General features: G+C 39.3%; 1 protein-coding gene across 2 annotated transcripts in view; it reads left to right on the top strand.

Annotated features, from left to right (window-relative positions):
• The window catches only part of LOC147180564 (guanine nucleotide-binding protein G(I)/G(S)/G(O) subunit gamma-12-like), a 53,355-nt gene extending 41,881 nt beyond the window's left edge, over window positions 1-11,474 (top strand). For both annotated transcript variants that reach the window (XM_086087880.1, XM_086087889.1), the window contains 2 exons: window positions 7,368-7,479; window positions 8,615-11,474. In XM_086087880.1, the coding sequence (XP_085944006.1) occupies window positions 7,387-7,479; window positions 8,615-8,740 (219 nt within the window). In that variant the 5' untranslated portion in view covers window positions 7,368-7,386 and the 3' untranslated portion in view covers window positions 8,741-11,474. The remainder of the gene's footprint in view (window positions 1-7,367; window positions 7,480-8,614) is intronic.
• Window positions 11,475-16,566: the final 5,092 nt, after the last annotated feature.

Here is a 16,566-nt window from a genome sequence, read left to right as displayed (position 1 = left end):
ACAGCTATACGTCAATGCTACTACTGCTGCAGCCACACCCTTTTCATCACCGTCACACCACCTGCCTGCAGGAGATAAAGATATAGCTCACCTTTGAATCCCACATCAACCACCTCTACAAGACTTCCTTTTATCACCTCCGGAACATTTCTAAACTCCGTCCAATCCTCTCCCTCTCCGATGCCGAGAAGCTGGTCCACGCCCTTATTTCCACCAGACTGGACTACTGCAACGCACTCAACGGGATCCCTAACAAGAGCCTGCAGAGGCTCCAATACATCCAAAACTCTGCAGCTCGAATCCTGATGAGAGTACGCAAATATGAGCACATTAGCCCCATCCTCCGCTCACTCCACTGGCTTCCTGTCTCCACCAGGGTTGAACACAAGGTTTCCCTCCTCACACACCAATGCCTTTCTGGTCATGCCCCACTCTATCTCAAAGAACTCCTCAGTCCACAAAGCCGGACACGTTCCCACCGCTCTACCCACTTAAACCTACCTCCACCACACACCCAGGACTAATATGAGGACCACGTCTGTGGAACGCCCTCCCTGACACACTGAGGGCACCACAATCTATTGACTGTTTTAAGAGAACTCTTAAGACATTTCTTTTTAGCAGAACCTCTGGTCCCCCTTCTTAGATGTTTTCATAACTACAAAATGCACGTCGTTTTTCTTCTCTACGTGTAGCCCTTTGAGATCTTGCGATGTAAAGGGCATTATAAATAAAATTCATTATTATTATTATTATTATTATTACGGCGGCACGGTGGCTGACTGGTTAGCACGTCCGCCTCCCAGTGCAAAGGTTGTGAGATCAAGTCCGGGCTTCGGCCTTCCTGGGTGGAGTTTGCATGTTCTCCCCGTGCTTGCGTGGGTTTTCTCCGGGTACTCCGGTTTCCTCCCACATTCCAAAACACATGCATGGCAGGTGAATTGGACACTCCAAATTGTCCATAGGTGTGATTGTGAGTATGGTTGTTCATCTCTGTGTGCCTTGTGATTGGCTGGCAACCAGTTCAGGGTGTGCCCCGCCTACTGCCCGAAGCCAGCTGGGATAGGCTCCAGCAACCCCCGCGACCCTTGTGAGGACAAGCGGTACAGAAAATGGATGGATGGATGGATTATTATTACTTTCCCAGCTTTCTTTGCCACGCCTTCATGCACTCTAAGGATTCTTCCCAGATCCTCTGCAGCTGAGTCATCTGAGCCATCTTGCGGTTGTCCACAACTTCGGGTCCTATTCATGACACCCTTAAGCTTATAAGAGGGAGGGGGGGGGATCACAAGATCCATGTTGGGTGAGTAGGGAGGGTGCCCCAGTACGACAGAGTTCTCATTGGCCAGGAATTACTCAGGGCCTTGTGAGCAGGTGTGTCGTCATGGTGAAGCATGTTGTCTCAACTCTCGCCTACCTTGCAAACTGAACAAAGCAAATGCCGTAAGATCTCTTTGTTAGTCGATTGTCTGGCAACTCAGTGGACCTTGACCTTCAAATTGAAGAATGCGTTCCAACATGTCATCATACTCTTCCCTGAAAGCTCTGGGGTTCAGCCTCCCAATCGCACTAGATCAGTGGTGTCAACGTCCAGTTGTCGAGTGCCGAAGTCCTGCCTGTTTTAAAGGTTTCCTACGTCCAACACAGCTGATTCATATTCAAGATCAACAGCAAGCTCTGCAGAAGCCTGATAATGATTATTGAATCAGGTGCGTTTGAGTAGGGAAACCTCGAAAACATGCAGGATTCCCACCCTCGAGGACTGGACTTTGACACCTGTGCACTAGAATGTTTCAATGACTCCATACCGGTGATGACTCTCACACAGTACTCTATATCTAGCTTCCGCAGTCTGGAAAGCACCTTTCACTACAACATTTAAAAAAAAAAAAAAAAAAAAAAAGCTTTCGATAAGGTTCAGAACCAAGTGATACTCAAGAAGCTTATGGGGTGGCATGGCTCAGTGGTAGCATGGTCGGCTCCAAACCGTGAGGTTGTGGGTTCGATCCTCACCCCTGTGGTGACCATGTCGAAGTCTCCTTGAGCAAGACACTGAACCCCGATTTTCTGCTTGTGGACCTGTGTGACAGCAGTCGACCATTAGTGTGTGAATGGGTGAATGTGAGGCATTGTAAAGCGCTTTGGGCACCATTGTCATTAAAAGCACTATATAAAAAGCAGTTCATTGGAATTGATGACAAAGATCTAAGAATCATAAGAAATCTTTTACCTAAACCAGACGGCAGCAATCTGCTTATCCGACAGAAAGGTGAACGAATGGGTCAGAATTTTACGAGTCAGATAAGGATGTGATTTCTTCAATCTCTATGGTGAATTCATTCTCCAAAGTCTTGACGACATCCCCGAAGGCATTGGCGCACCATCTGAAAGAGGCAAATGACCAATATCTGAGATGATACGGCCTTTATACCAACATCACAGGAAGGTGCCCAAAATGTCTGAAATTGCGTAGGACTCTGGCAAAAGCAAGGGCTTGAGCATCAACTTTTAAAAGACAAAGGTCATGCGTGTCTCCAATTCATCACCAAATGTATCCTTACCTCTGGCAACAGACATTACAGAGCAAGTTTCTTCTTTTGCTTACCTCGCAACTACAAACACAGAAAATGGCAGAAGCAAGAAAGAAATTCCGTAAATTCTCTGCAAGTACTACCTACTCCTTAAATCCCTGAAAATGAGAAGAGTTGAGCCTCAGCGGAAGGTTGGCGGGAACTAGAGCTGCAAAATTTCCAACAATTCAAGTCAAATCGAGAATTATGGGACGCTGTCCGAGATTGGAAAAATTGCCGTCAATGTAGCAAATGTTCGCCATCGGGTACCATATAGACGAAGAAGAAAGTATTTAAAGTACCCTGCAGGACCACACAGACTGTACACGAGACTGGCCTGCATCTTCTTTTACACTTTAGCGGTTGCTGTTTGTATTAGTCAGCAGCAAAATTTAAGAGTTTTCTTTGGAGTGTTGCTCTTAACGGCACTGAGTCATAAGGCTTCTCTGTTCTTCGCTCTTTGAACGCAGACTTAATGAAACGCATGTGTGTGTGTGTGTAAGGTACAACATAGCAGTGTGGCAGCGCTGCTATGGTGGTCCAGGATGTCTTGTGTGTGCGAGTGCGCTTAGTGCGTGTTTGCAAGAGTGGGCTGCAAGAGGTGGTCTATTTCTGATCCTCAGAGTTCACTTTTTTTTCTCCCTGCAAGGCTTCTACATGCACATATTGCATCAAACACTCAAACATGCCTTCCAATTGCACTTTTAATTGGAGCAGTGGCGCGAGTAGCTGTTGGCATCACATCACAGGGGGGGGGGGGGGGGGGGGGGGGTACTGCGCACTTGGACTGCCAGCTAAATGGTTGCCTGGAGGCATTGAAGCCTTCCCGCACTTTGGGCGCCCGAGAGAAGAAAACGAATAGTTGTGTATTTGTTCTCAAGTTACAGTGCAGCTTGCCAGTTTCTCATAGGATAGAAAAACTGGCCTCTCATGATCCCATTGTTTCCTGCGTCTTTCTCAAGGCAACTTAAAACACAAAGGACCCCCCCCCCCCCCATTTCCAAGTCAGCAGAATGCAGTTTTCTTTAGCACACGTGATGCTCACATCATTTTACATTGCATCATGTGAAGCAACAAAAAGTCTGCAAGCTTTGCCAAAAGTTGACCAAAGCCCAGACTTTGAGTTATTCTCAATAAGCTTGCATGACAAGACTGACTCCTTCACTCATCCTGTGTGGATGAAAGGATTGTGGTGCCCTGTTCACCTCCGCCGCCGCCTCGCCTTCGTGACTAAGCGCCAAGCGTTTCCCACTGATGACTGTTCACTTTGCTATGTGCGCTTACAGTAGACCCTTCCATGTCTCACGCTTGTTATTGCAGACAATGAAAAAAAAAGTCTTTACTCGGGTGTTTCCAAGCCAAAAAATTACTTTGCTTCCTGTTTTTTACTTTTGTTTTCAGGCTGGATTTTATTGGGGGGAAGGGAGGCTTTAATAAGGGAGAAGTCTACCCTAAACATTTTTTATTGAAAACATATTCTATGCAGCCCTAGTTCTTAGTATGGCATTAATGGAATATGAGTTAAGCAGCACAATTATGCGTTTTTTATCCATCTCAGGGGCGGCAATTTTTAATTTTGGCAGATTTGTTCATTTATATTTATTTTTTTGTATTTGATTTTTGAATTAAGTTTTTATATTAAAAAAATATTTTCATTTTTATTTATTCATTCATTTATTTTTAATTTTGGCAGATTTGATCATTTATATTTAGTTTATTGTATTTAATTTTTGAATTATATTTTTATATACATTTTTTATTTAAAAAAATTTTTTTTATTCATTAATTAATTTATTTTAAATTTGGGCAGTTTTGGTCCTCCATAGTACTTGGCCCTCTACTGTCACTGTTTGCCGTTAATTACCCTGTCACATTTCTAAAAGCCCCTTCTCCTATTTCTACAAGTTGACTTCTTCTCTTCTGCAAAAGTATGTGCACTATTCCAGGCCAAAGTGATGATTCTCTTCTTTTGGCAAGCCTCCTCTCGTTCACGTTATCCTGTCCATAAACAGTTTTTTCCCCACGTGCATTTCTCCAGAAACGACCGCGGGGAGGCCTTAATAGAAGTTTCCTGTTGCCCGATAAGAATAGTTTTGCCGTAAGCGGAATGTGTCTCAAGAAGAAAAGTATGTTGCAGAATGTGTTCAAGGAAGTAATGTGCGTACCATTGTGTTGAGAAACTGCAGTTAGAGGAAGTCAGCTCGCAAGGGAGGGAGGGAGGAACGGCGCAAGTAGAAGGCACGCAGCTCCCACATGCCATGTTGGATGTGTCCGGGCTTGTTCCCATCAGGTCTGTCAATGATTTGCAGGAAGCGGAATCACAAGTTCAACCTGTTGCAGCTCCCCCTCCAGACACACACACGTCCGCTGTTCGGTGCAGGAATCTTGACCTTGCATTTGGTTTCTGTGTGAAGGGAGAAAAAAAAATCCCTGCACGTTTTCTGCCATTGTGTCAGTTTTGCAACTGTCAGGTTGTTGGGCAAACAGACTGAATGAACAATGTGGCCTCGTTAGGGCACATTGAACGTGAACGTGCGCCAGCCCTGACACAAATAGTGGAAATTTGTTGGGAATTGGCACCCCCACAAAAAGCATACTAAAAGTGCTTGATTTGAATCATATTTTGTGCGTCTGCAGCACAAAATAAATAAAATGTGAGAGCAGTGTATTTGTATGTATTGGTTGATATTTAATTCTATTTATATATTGATTTTTGTATTTAGTTCCACATTTATTTATATATTGATTTTTTTAATCTTGTTTTTTATTTATTATTACTTTTAGTTCTTTAGGACTATATATATATATATATATACTAAATCAAGTGAAAGCCTATATTATTATCTCATCTTTAACATGAAGTAACTTTTTGAAATTTTGCACATTTTTAAAATTGTAAAATACAACTTGATCTCGGTCTCCACAAATATATGCATTATTATTACATTTATTACTGCAAAATTTCGATGTGGACGTGTCTGCTGGAATTCCCCCAGTACAAAAAAACTAGTGATCATATATATAAAATGTGTGTGTATATATACAGTATTTACGTATGTATGTTGTTTCTATTTCCATTTATACTTACTTTTTTTGTATTATAGTTTTTTATGTATCCGTTTTTATTTTCACTTTTATTCATGTATTTATTCATTTATTTATTTTTAATTTTGTCAGATTTGGTCCTCCATAAACACCAGGCTTAGCAAGTTTTGTGGGGGAAACCCTAGGCCACACAATAAAAAACCCTAGATAACACAATAAAATAAAAATAATATATAATATAAAAATAAAATGAAACACAAATATCCAAGTAAATATTATTGCAAACTGGTGATAGTAAAAAAACAAAACAAAAAAAAACATTTATAAATGGAAATGTGTTTTTGTATGTAAAACTATTTCAAAAATGTTTTTATTAACGTGGCTTCTTTTTCCACCTTTAGCGGGTGGCCCGGAATGTAACTCGCGTGTGCAATTTAGTCTTCAATTAACCTACTTGTTGTTGGCATGCGGTAGGAACTCGGTGAAAAGCAAGCCTGGAGAGAATATGCAAATTTCATACAGGGCGAGGACAGAACTGAGATTCAAACTCAGAACTTCTCAACTGTGGAGTAGACCTGCTAACCACTAATCCACCATGTATTGCAATATAAAGACGACATTCAAATTCTACATTTATACCATTATTTGCTCAGTTTTAACGCTATTTTATTGTGATATTTTTCTGCTGTATCTTGCAAACGAAAGTGACAAAGTAGTTGCTACACCACTGCAAACAATTTCTTCAGAGGTCAAATGATTATATTGGATGTAATTATGGTGCGCATATGTCCATAATGAAGTAGCTTGTGAGTTGTGGCGCCGAGCCAGAGAAATAATGTCACTTCTGGGAACAATGAAGCAAGAGGAAGTGTGGAAGGTGAAATGACGTTCATTAACCCGACAGTGTTGTTTCTTTCCACGGCCAGCTCGCTGATTTACAGCCTTCAGCTGCTCAGCATGACAACAAGCGTGCAGACCTTGTTCTGTTTTTTTTTTTGTTTTTTTTATCCTCTGGTCATTCATTCAGCTTATTCCACCAGAAAGCAAGAATTGTTAGCTGATAGTGGAAACTTGGCACAAATGTTGATGGGAGTTAGCAATAAGAGGTCCTGAACCTCGAGAAAGTACTAACAGGCACTTATTTTGGCTCCAATAAATGTAATTTAATTTAATTTAATAATCTATTATTTTAATGCATTTTAATCAAATAAAATATATAATAAATATATAATTATAAGAAAAGAAAATGTAGTACATTTGAATAATTTTAACATAATTTTAAATTTTAAAAATTCAAGTGAAAGCCCTTAAATTTAATTTAACAATCAATTATTTAAATACATTTTAATAACATAAAATATGTAATAAATATACAATTATAATAAAATAAAATAAAATTGTATACACTTCAATAAAAAAATAAGAATTTAAATTAAAAAATTAAGTGAAAGCCCTTAATTTTATATTATCGAAATAATGAAAATGATTTTTGGTGAGACTTAATAGGAAAAACATGCATATATGAAATAAAAAAATCAATCATCTGCCAATTTCAGCAATATTTTCACGATAGACAAGTAGATACGTTCCACTCAAAACTTTGCAAAGTATTTTTTGACATTTTATGGTTTGGGGGTATGCCGTGATAATTTTTCCCTTGTAAATTATGTACCTCATCTCTAAGGATTTTTGATATATTGGTGTTATGTTCCATACTAACAGTGTGTCCCTTGCTATTGTCTTATCCAGTGTTGATTGCCCAGCCAGGATGTCTTCAAAGGCTCACAGTTCGAATAACATCGCCCATGCCAGGCGGACTGTGCAGCAGCTGAAGATAGAAGCCAACATCGAGAGGATAAAGGTACAGTCACTACAAAAACTCTCCTGGGCTATATAAGACCTTTTCACGTTTCACGTGTGCAATATTGTTAAATAACCGATGCCAGGTTACTTCAAGATGGCAGAGTAATTAATGTAAACATATGAACACAACTGTATACCCCAAAAGATAACAGAAAACCCCAACAATGGCCATCAGTGGCACGATCTGTGACGCGCATGTGCAGAAGATCGGCCATCTTGGATCGCTAACTACGGCAACCACGTAGGTCAAAACACGTCCTCACGCGCAAAATGAAACAGACATTGCGAAAGGTACAGGAGAGGTGCACGTTTGTTTTTGTTTATTATTATTTTCAATTTAAGCAAAGCAGTTCAGTACCCAAGCATATCTTATACGAATAGAAACGATTTTGACACATGCTGTAATTATAGTTCGTTTCGAGAAGAGAGTTAAATAAGAGAGACGTGCTTGAATCCTGTCCTGCCGTGTCTGGTTAATTTAGCAGGACGACGCCAGAAAACATCAACTGGAAACTATTTGTAGCCCGCCTTTTACCCAGCCTCCGGAAACGACGACAACATCTTCGGGTTTTACATTAGCATAGGGGTTGAGACTGGGTGAGGGGCGGGGGGGTCATTTAAAACACACAATGCAGATTCACTGGAAATATAATGGGGTCAAAAGTAAAATGTTCATCTTTAAAACGTATAGGATCAAAAGTTACTTTGTCATTTTTTTTTTTTTAATTATGTATCATTTTACGAACGCGCAATATGGCGCAGGCATATGAAGGTATTTTGTTCCCGTGTTGTTGCCGTAGTTAGCGATCCAAGATGGCCGATCTTGCGCAGATCGTGCAGGGGTCACAGATAGCGCCTTGACAGGGTACAGAACGAATGAAAAGAAAACATGAGGAAAGGTGAGGGTGGGTGGGGGGGGACGGACACCCCCAGACTAAGCTCGTGTTGGGGAAGCACACTATGGATTTGCAGGGGGACAAAAACCTCAGCAAACAGGCACACATGAATACACGACAACATACAGCAAGTCGAATACTGTAGAAATTTGGTGGCGGAAGCATCGGGCGGCGAACATTACAATCCAGATGCCGTGTTTGAATTATTTATTTATTTATTTTTTGGTCTGGTTGTAGGTATCCAAGGCGTCCGCGGACCTTATGACTTACTGCAACGATCACTCCAAAACCGATCCTCTCCTCATGGGCATCCCCGCGTCAGACAATCCCTTTAAGGACAAAAAACCCTGCACTATATTGTAGGAGGACGCCAAGCTGCCTTCATGGGAGTCCGTTTTGGCTTATTAACGTTGCTGTGTTCTGTTTGCCGGGAGGAGTGTGAGGGGTGGATGGTGATCGTAAGCATCACCGCGGGCTCGTTTCGTCTATTTGTGTTAACAAATTACTGACGCGACTATGTTTTCGTTTTTTTTTTTTTTTTTCTCTTTCTCCAAAATGTCTTTTTGTACAGAGCCAACACTCAAGTCTTTAATTGTTGTGCCACTTTTGGGTCTGCTTCTGTGGCCACGAGCAAGCCTTTGGCTGCATGCGTTACCATGACAACAGGCACTTCCTGGTGTCACTGGTGGTCGTCAGCTTCGTTGAGTTCTCGTAATGGGCAGCGACTGTTATCATCTCTCAGCAGGTTCACGCGGCCCCCCTTTTTTGCTACAATTTGACTTGAGCACTTTTGACCCTTGCGATCCGGTTCAGATGGCTGCAGATTCAGGTTTTTTTTCAGATGAGCTCGTTACCGTGGCGGCCATGACAATCCACATTCCGTGTAATTGATATTGAGGTGTTTTTCACCTCGAAACGTCAGGTTCAGACTAGTTTGCTTTTTAAGCGTGTTTCATAGTTTAACACCGTTTTTGCTCTGGAGATTATATACAGTGAGCCCCTTTTTTATCACGGAGGATACTTTTTTCAAAACCATTTCAGTTACATGTAATGGATACAGATGAAGCGAAATTAGCATAAATGCTACAATAATGATAAACTTTCTAACAACTGCTATTTTAACACAAACCAAGCGTAAAAAAAAATACTTGCCATGTTGTGGCACAATGTGGTACTACACAAATTCAGATTTGCTTGTATAGTGTAAAAACTAGGCCTGATTTAGTCGGCCGATATTAGCTCTGCAAAAATCGTACGATTTCTGGAGAAAATAAACACTTAAATGTTCATCCTAAATTAAATTAAATGTTCTCTATTGTTGAAAAAAGTTATTTTATCCGTCTATCCATTTTAGACATAAGATATTTTTTTGAATTGATCGCCCAATTAGTTGGTTATCGGAATTTTATTCTGCCAAATTCCCATTGGCCTAAAAAAAAAAAAAAAAAAAAAAAAACATCTGCAGGCCCTACTAAAATGAAAATCCTCAATTGAATGGGGGTTCACTGTATAATAGATGATTATCTATACGTAATGTTCAGAACGGAAAAGATGCCTTCGTCAGCTGACACGCTTCTAATGTTGTGTAACGATGACATGAAACTTCTTGGACTTAAACGTGTCATGCGGCCTTTTAAGACCAGCTCCAGTACTTATTCCAACAAAAGGTGCAGTTCGGCTCACCTGGCTACAGTTTGAAATGGTCAACTTTGATACACTTTGAGTTTCCGGCGTTCCGCTTCCCGATGTAGGTTGCCATGGTGACAGCTGTGTCAGTGTAAAATACAAATAAAAAAGTGCATTCAGCATAAATCATCATCTAAATATGTTCCTCTTGATTCTTTTTTGACCAATTGACAGCTTTGTCCATTTTGTTCTGTTATTTATTGCATTAATTTAGCTATTTTTATTCTCCGTAAAATTGTTTAATGTAAATGTCTTCTTTTTTTTTTATTCATTTATTTAATTCAGTAGCTTAATTGCTCAATTGATTATAAATGATAATAAAGTTTTACATATACATTTAATGTATTACATAGTGGTGCCTTGCGATACGAGTTTCTTGACTTTTTTGTTAAAATTGTGAGATGACGGCAGCAAACTTCTCGGCAGCCATCGATTCACATTGGCTTCCTTGCAGTGGAAGGACAATATCAGCTGGCGGCGCTAATGTGCCGTTAAACTCTTTTGCCAACCGCCAATTAAATAGACACTGCAGAAGAAGAACAAGTAAGGACTATATATTCGGTACAGGCAATTATGTTTTGCGGCTCTGGTGGATATTAAATGCTATTACTTTGTGTTTTTTTACAGTATGATATATCTGAGTGTAATTTTTTCTGGTGAAAATCGAGCATGTTCGATTAAACTCGAACCTTAAGGCACCACTGGAAGTGGAACTATAATTAAAATAATCCGATAAAAATTGTATTATTAAATTCAACTTTTAAATGCTCATTTAATATTTTATTTTTGGACCTAATCTACAAATGACCTGTTAACCCTCCGCTTTATCATCCAATTTTGTACCTGACAAACTGTATGCTGAACTGTACCAGTGGTGCAAAACATGCACATTAATCTGCATTCTGGTGGTCTGTTGAAAAAAAATGTAATGGAGTAAACGTCTCTCACTCTTTACAGCCTTACTGTGTGCTTGCCTTTGTATTCTGAAGAACACTTACTGGGAGAACAACCGTGTTTTTATTTGCAGGAAGAAAGTCATTTTTGATAATACTGTACTGTGCCATCTTTTTGTCTGTGTTGGAAATGTTTGGTGCTTCTCTTTTCTGCAGTTAATGTTATCGCTTTATTTGTATTTATTTTTTTGTCTCTAACAGTTAATTCCCTTTTATTTGCAATAATTCCCGTAAACCTCTTATGAAATGTTACGCTTGCCACTGCCGTGTCATCATTCCTGTCCATGAAGCAACTTTACTGTACAACTGTTCTATTTGATAGAGTAACTGTCCAAATCTGCTTTTTGAGGAACGTCTTGACTATTAATATACGGGCCGGCCTTTGGATGAAGATGAACCGAGTCAAGCGTTTTCATAATTGTTCTAATATCTCAATAAAGATGTGTTGTGTCAGAGTGTTGGTGCTTGAAATGCAGTCTGTTTGTGCTTGTGTTATTTTGTTCACGGTCTCGTAATGCGGGTGAGAGGTAAAGCGGATATAATAAGTCTGCACACCCCTGTTCAAATGTCACTTTTTTTGTGATGTAAAACAAAAAATGAAATCAAGATACTCTAAATCTTCTTTTTTTTCTACTATTAAAAAAAAAGCGGTCTGATGAGACCAATATTGAACTTGCGGGTAATGCGGTCTGACGAGACCATAGGTTAAACTTTTTCCACAGTGAAGCTTTGGGGCTCTTTTTCCTCAACTGGAACTAGGAGTGAATTATGAACAGTTCTAAATAGCAGTGGGTGTTAGCACAAAACCTTTAAGGTATACTTGACTCATTGAGCTATTTTCAGCAGTAAAAAAAAAAGGTATTTTGTCCAGAATGAATTTGATAACTACATTATGTTTTGTACACAATTAATACCTTTAAAAACTAAATTTTCTAATGTATTGTGACAATTAAAAGATGCATGTTTGAAGCTAATCTATTAGCCAAGAAGCCCTTTTAAAGTCCCACAGTTTAAAAAAATAGTCTTAGTCATCTTGGTCCAACAAAATTGCAGTTATGGAGTGGCCAGCTCAATCCCCGGCTTTAATCCAATAGAAAATCTATGGGGTGATATTAAAAGTGCCGTTCCGTAAAATGTGAAGCGGTTCTCAGAAACCGTGGTTATACGACTAAATATTAGTTTAATGAGTCAAAGGAATGCTAAATCCAAGAAAATGTTAAGTTTATAAAGTAAAGAAAAATACAGCACACTTCTTTTTTTTTTGCATTTTCTTAAAAGCAATTCAAAACTTGACAATTGTTTCTTCATGTTTTGATTTAGAATATGATCTGCAGTGTTCGCAATGCATGAAAATAAAAATTGAAGGTTGGGGCGTGGGATTGAGGCCCCAAGGAGGCCGTTAAAAAGGGGATTTAATTAAGAAAAAGGCAAACAGGGTACTTGGCAAAAATAAAATTTTAATAAATAAAATAACAATATTCGGATTATGGTCAGAATTCGGGTTTCTGGAACAATCCTATGTAAGGGGGTGAAGGACGGACATCATCATGACAGAAATGGACGTCATTTCCGCTTCTTTAAACTTTAAACGGTCAATAAAATACATTCTATTCATGTCACTGACCAGGCAAAAAAAGAAAGAAAAAAAAGTAGTCTGTTTCCTACTCGCTCCAGAAGTGCGGTTCTTGTCGGTACGCGCCAGAAGCATGGACTTACTTCGTTTGGAAAAAGCGGAACTAGGTGTGTGTCAGCTAATGTTCCTACACGGACGTGTATTATTGAACACAAGCTGGAGATAAACATTGTTTAAGCATTACGAGTGATGTCGTGTCTTTCTCATATAAATAGTTAACGTGTCACAAACTGTGGCATTTTCGCCATAATACGCCGCGGAGAAATCAATGTATTTAAGCGAGACCCGTGTAGGACGGCGCTGCGCATACACGTCGTTACTACAAAGACCAAGATTCCTTGCGGGTGCAAATAAGCCAAGAAGAGGAAAAGGAGACGAAGAAGGAATTGTGAGCATGCGCACAACAAAAAGCAATGCCCCGTTGATTCGAGGTATTCCGGATTGCGTTTATATGAACCAGTATTGCGGTTATGAAAGGGGTAAACCCATTTTTAGAAACCCGAATAAGAGCATGTTCGGGTTATTGCGCGTGTTTACATGGCATTTCAAAACCCTGGTTTTAAAAGTAAACGTAGTCACAGGCAATGACTCGACAAGAACTGAAAGAAAGCAGGGAACTAAATACACATAGTAACGAGACAACGAGAGACACCTGAACAAGACGCACGTGGCTTAGGGAGCTGATTGGGTAACACCAGGGACCAGGGTTGACAAGAATAGGAGGACATAATAAAACTTGACGAGACATTGACAAAGGGAGACACACAAGGAAAACATGACCCATAAACAAACAAAAACACAGACCATGACAATTGTCCTTGAACACAACTGTACAGCATCAGAGAGACTGAGGCCCCGTCCACACGAAAGCCAGTTTCAATGTATCCTCACAAGTTTCTTTCCGTTGAGGCCGCTTTCGTCCACACGACGGCGCGGTTTCGGAGCTTGAAACCGATCACTTTTGAAAGCGGGCTCCAGAGTGGAAAGATTTCAAAACGCGGCCCCCGTACGCGTCCGTCTGGACACCGTATGCAGGATACTCCTCCGGTGATGACGTAATGGACGCCACTCGATGACGACGCATTGTCGCGTGAGTGCGCGCGAACCGTCAGTCTGTCAACAACAATGGCGGATAGCCGTGTCTTTTTTTGTTTTTGTTTTTTAAATGCTTTATTTAACAAATTGAAATCACAAGCCAAACATTAAGCAACATCATCACAGTACACAACAATCTCACAATAACAGTAAAGGGGAAAAAAATATTACAACATTTTTTTTTTTTTTAAATATGCCAGGGGTCTTAAACTAAGAAATATAAAAAATACCAAAATGAGAACACAAATTTAAGGTCTTGATAGCCTTCTTATTTTTGGAAGTAGAGATGGACTGTAAATATACATCCATCTCTTTAAAAAAAAAAAAAATTGGTTTCGACTTTACACATTTACATTTATGAATATAAAGCTTAAAAGTTTAATCAAATAATATTATTTTTCAAATGAATTGTCATAGTTCAAAAATCCAAACAAAACATTCGGTATGGAATGCTCAAAATTACAAAAGATATTGTCCTAAATAAATTTGCAAATGACTTCGCATAGCTTGCGAGCACAAGAACATTTCCAAAACAGATGCAGGATAGCCGAGTCGTAGTCGTTTTGCTTAGCTTGCTTATGCTTTTGCAGCAAAATATTTTGAATGATTATTTTATTTTATTATTTATTTCATTATATTTATTTCCACATTCAACAAGCGGTGTCGTACTTGAATCACCCGCCATTGTCACTTTTCCTATGTTCGTCTTTTTCATGTGCTTTTGATACACGCAAAGCCATTCTTCATGGCTGATTCTTCTTCTACGCTTTCTGTTAACTCCCTGTGGCTGCGCTACAGCGCCACCCCAGACTTGGCATGTGCATTACAGCCGTTACACGTCCTCAGCGTCTTCTTTTGGACACACGCAAGTCTTGAAATGCTTCTGTCTGTACGAGGTTTGTTTGAGGAACGGCTTTGCTTTGAAACTTGACATACGTCAAGTTTTATACGTCGTATAATTTTGCCATTCTGTTCCTTATTAAAGAAGTCATCAAGTTAAAGCCCCCAAAATCCCAAACGTTTTGCAAATAGTGTATGTACTGTATATTAAAGTGCATGTGACCGGGGGCTGGAAAAACCTTGGGCGTCCCTCGCCACGGCTGTTAAAACCACACAGCAGACATGTAAATGCAGAAAGCCCGCTTTTAGCTGCTGGGAGAGTCGCGTTACTATTTCGGGAAAAGGCCTGCTTTGTTTTCCTTCTCTGTCGGTGGCCTCGTGGGTGTTTCTCACTTTGTTTCTGTGCGACCGGAGGACCTGATTTTCTCCTCTCCAGTTGCACGCAATGCCAAGATGGCAGGAATAGCTCGCGCTGTTACTTGGAATAGCATCACAACATTTATTACGTAATGAGAAATATAAAAAGGGGACCAACTTTTCCGCTGACTGTATTGTGCAAGTATTCTAAGTCAACAAATGGAGTCTCCATTTTTTTTTCCATTTAACCATGGAATATCCCATTAAGATTAAAAACCTGTTTTATAATTATTACTATTTTTAATTAAGCATTGAAAAACACCTTGATTAGATGGTAAAAACCCTCAAGTTGGAATAGTTAATTATAACTATTACTACTAATAATAATAATTTTATAATTGCGTTATATAATAACCCTAGAGAGAATAAACAGTACAAAAAAATGAATGGCTAATTATTACATTAACTCATTAAATTAATTTAAAAAAGATTATTAAAATTAGGGGCGACAGGCAATCATTTTTTTAAATTGTAATTAATCGTATGACTTCACTAGTTAACTCACGATTAATCGCCAATTTGATATCTGTTCTAAATGTACAATAATAAAAACAATTCTAGCTTTTCATACTCTTCTTAAGAAAAGTGGGAAAAAATGTTAAACTAATAGAAATAGTTCAAATGAATTTTCGACGTTTATCGCCGTCAATGGCAGTGAATGAAGAAAAAGAAAAGATTCTTAAAAATTTGGGGCGTCAGGTGATTACAATTTAAATCATAATTAATCACATGACTTCACTAGTTAACTCCCGATTAATCACAAATTTCATATCTGTTCTAAATGTGCAATAACAAAAACAATTCTAGCTTTTCATACTCTTGTTAACAAAAGAGGGAAAATGATGCTAAACTAATAGAAATAGTTCAAATGAATTTTTGACGTTTTTAGCCGTCAATGGCAGCGAATGAGTTAATAATAATAATTACTATTATCATGACGATTCAATTCATGCAAAACTTTGGATGCCGTTCTCATTCCGCTTGTGCAGGTGTACCTAATAAAGTGTCCACTGAGTGGCCTGCAACGTGCCGAGCACGCTTGCGCAATAATGTGCCACCGTGTGACAATCCAGCGTGGCAATGACAGTGTCACTGTGTTGGAATGTGCTGATGAGGGGGGGGGGGGTCCTGAGTGAATGGACTGCAGTGGCACCTTGCTTCCAGTGGAAATGTACCACACTTGTGATTCAGCGGGGGCTGCCTTGCCTTCACAACGACCGCAGTGAAAGTCGTGTTTCAAAACTGGAAAACATTTCATCACAAATGTAAAACATTATGTACAACCAACATATGTCATTATATTAAGCGTTGAGTAAAGATCTAAATGTGCAATACAAATGTTTCCTAAGTTTTCATACTCTTGTTAACATAAAAGTGGGGGAAAAAATGTTAAACTTTCATTGAGACAGTAATTTCATAATAATTCATAAAACTGAGGTCGAATTAAAAAGATGTACTTTACTGTAAAAAAAATAAAAAACAAAACGAGTGTGATATTACTTTGTATTGAGGTCATTTTTATGCCACTAGATGGCATAATTGCATTTGTAAGACATTGGTAACAT

This window comes from Leptonotus elevatus, chromosome 1 (assembly GCF_054856555.1).
Source record: "Leptonotus elevatus isolate MCC_2025b chromosome 1, RoL_Lele_1.0, whole genome shotgun sequence".
Lineage (NCBI taxonomy): Eukaryota > Metazoa > Chordata > Actinopteri > Syngnathiformes > Syngnathidae > Leptonotus > Leptonotus elevatus.
The sequence above is the reverse complement of the archived record's forward strand: the minus strand, read 5'-3'. Positions and strand labels throughout refer to the sequence as shown.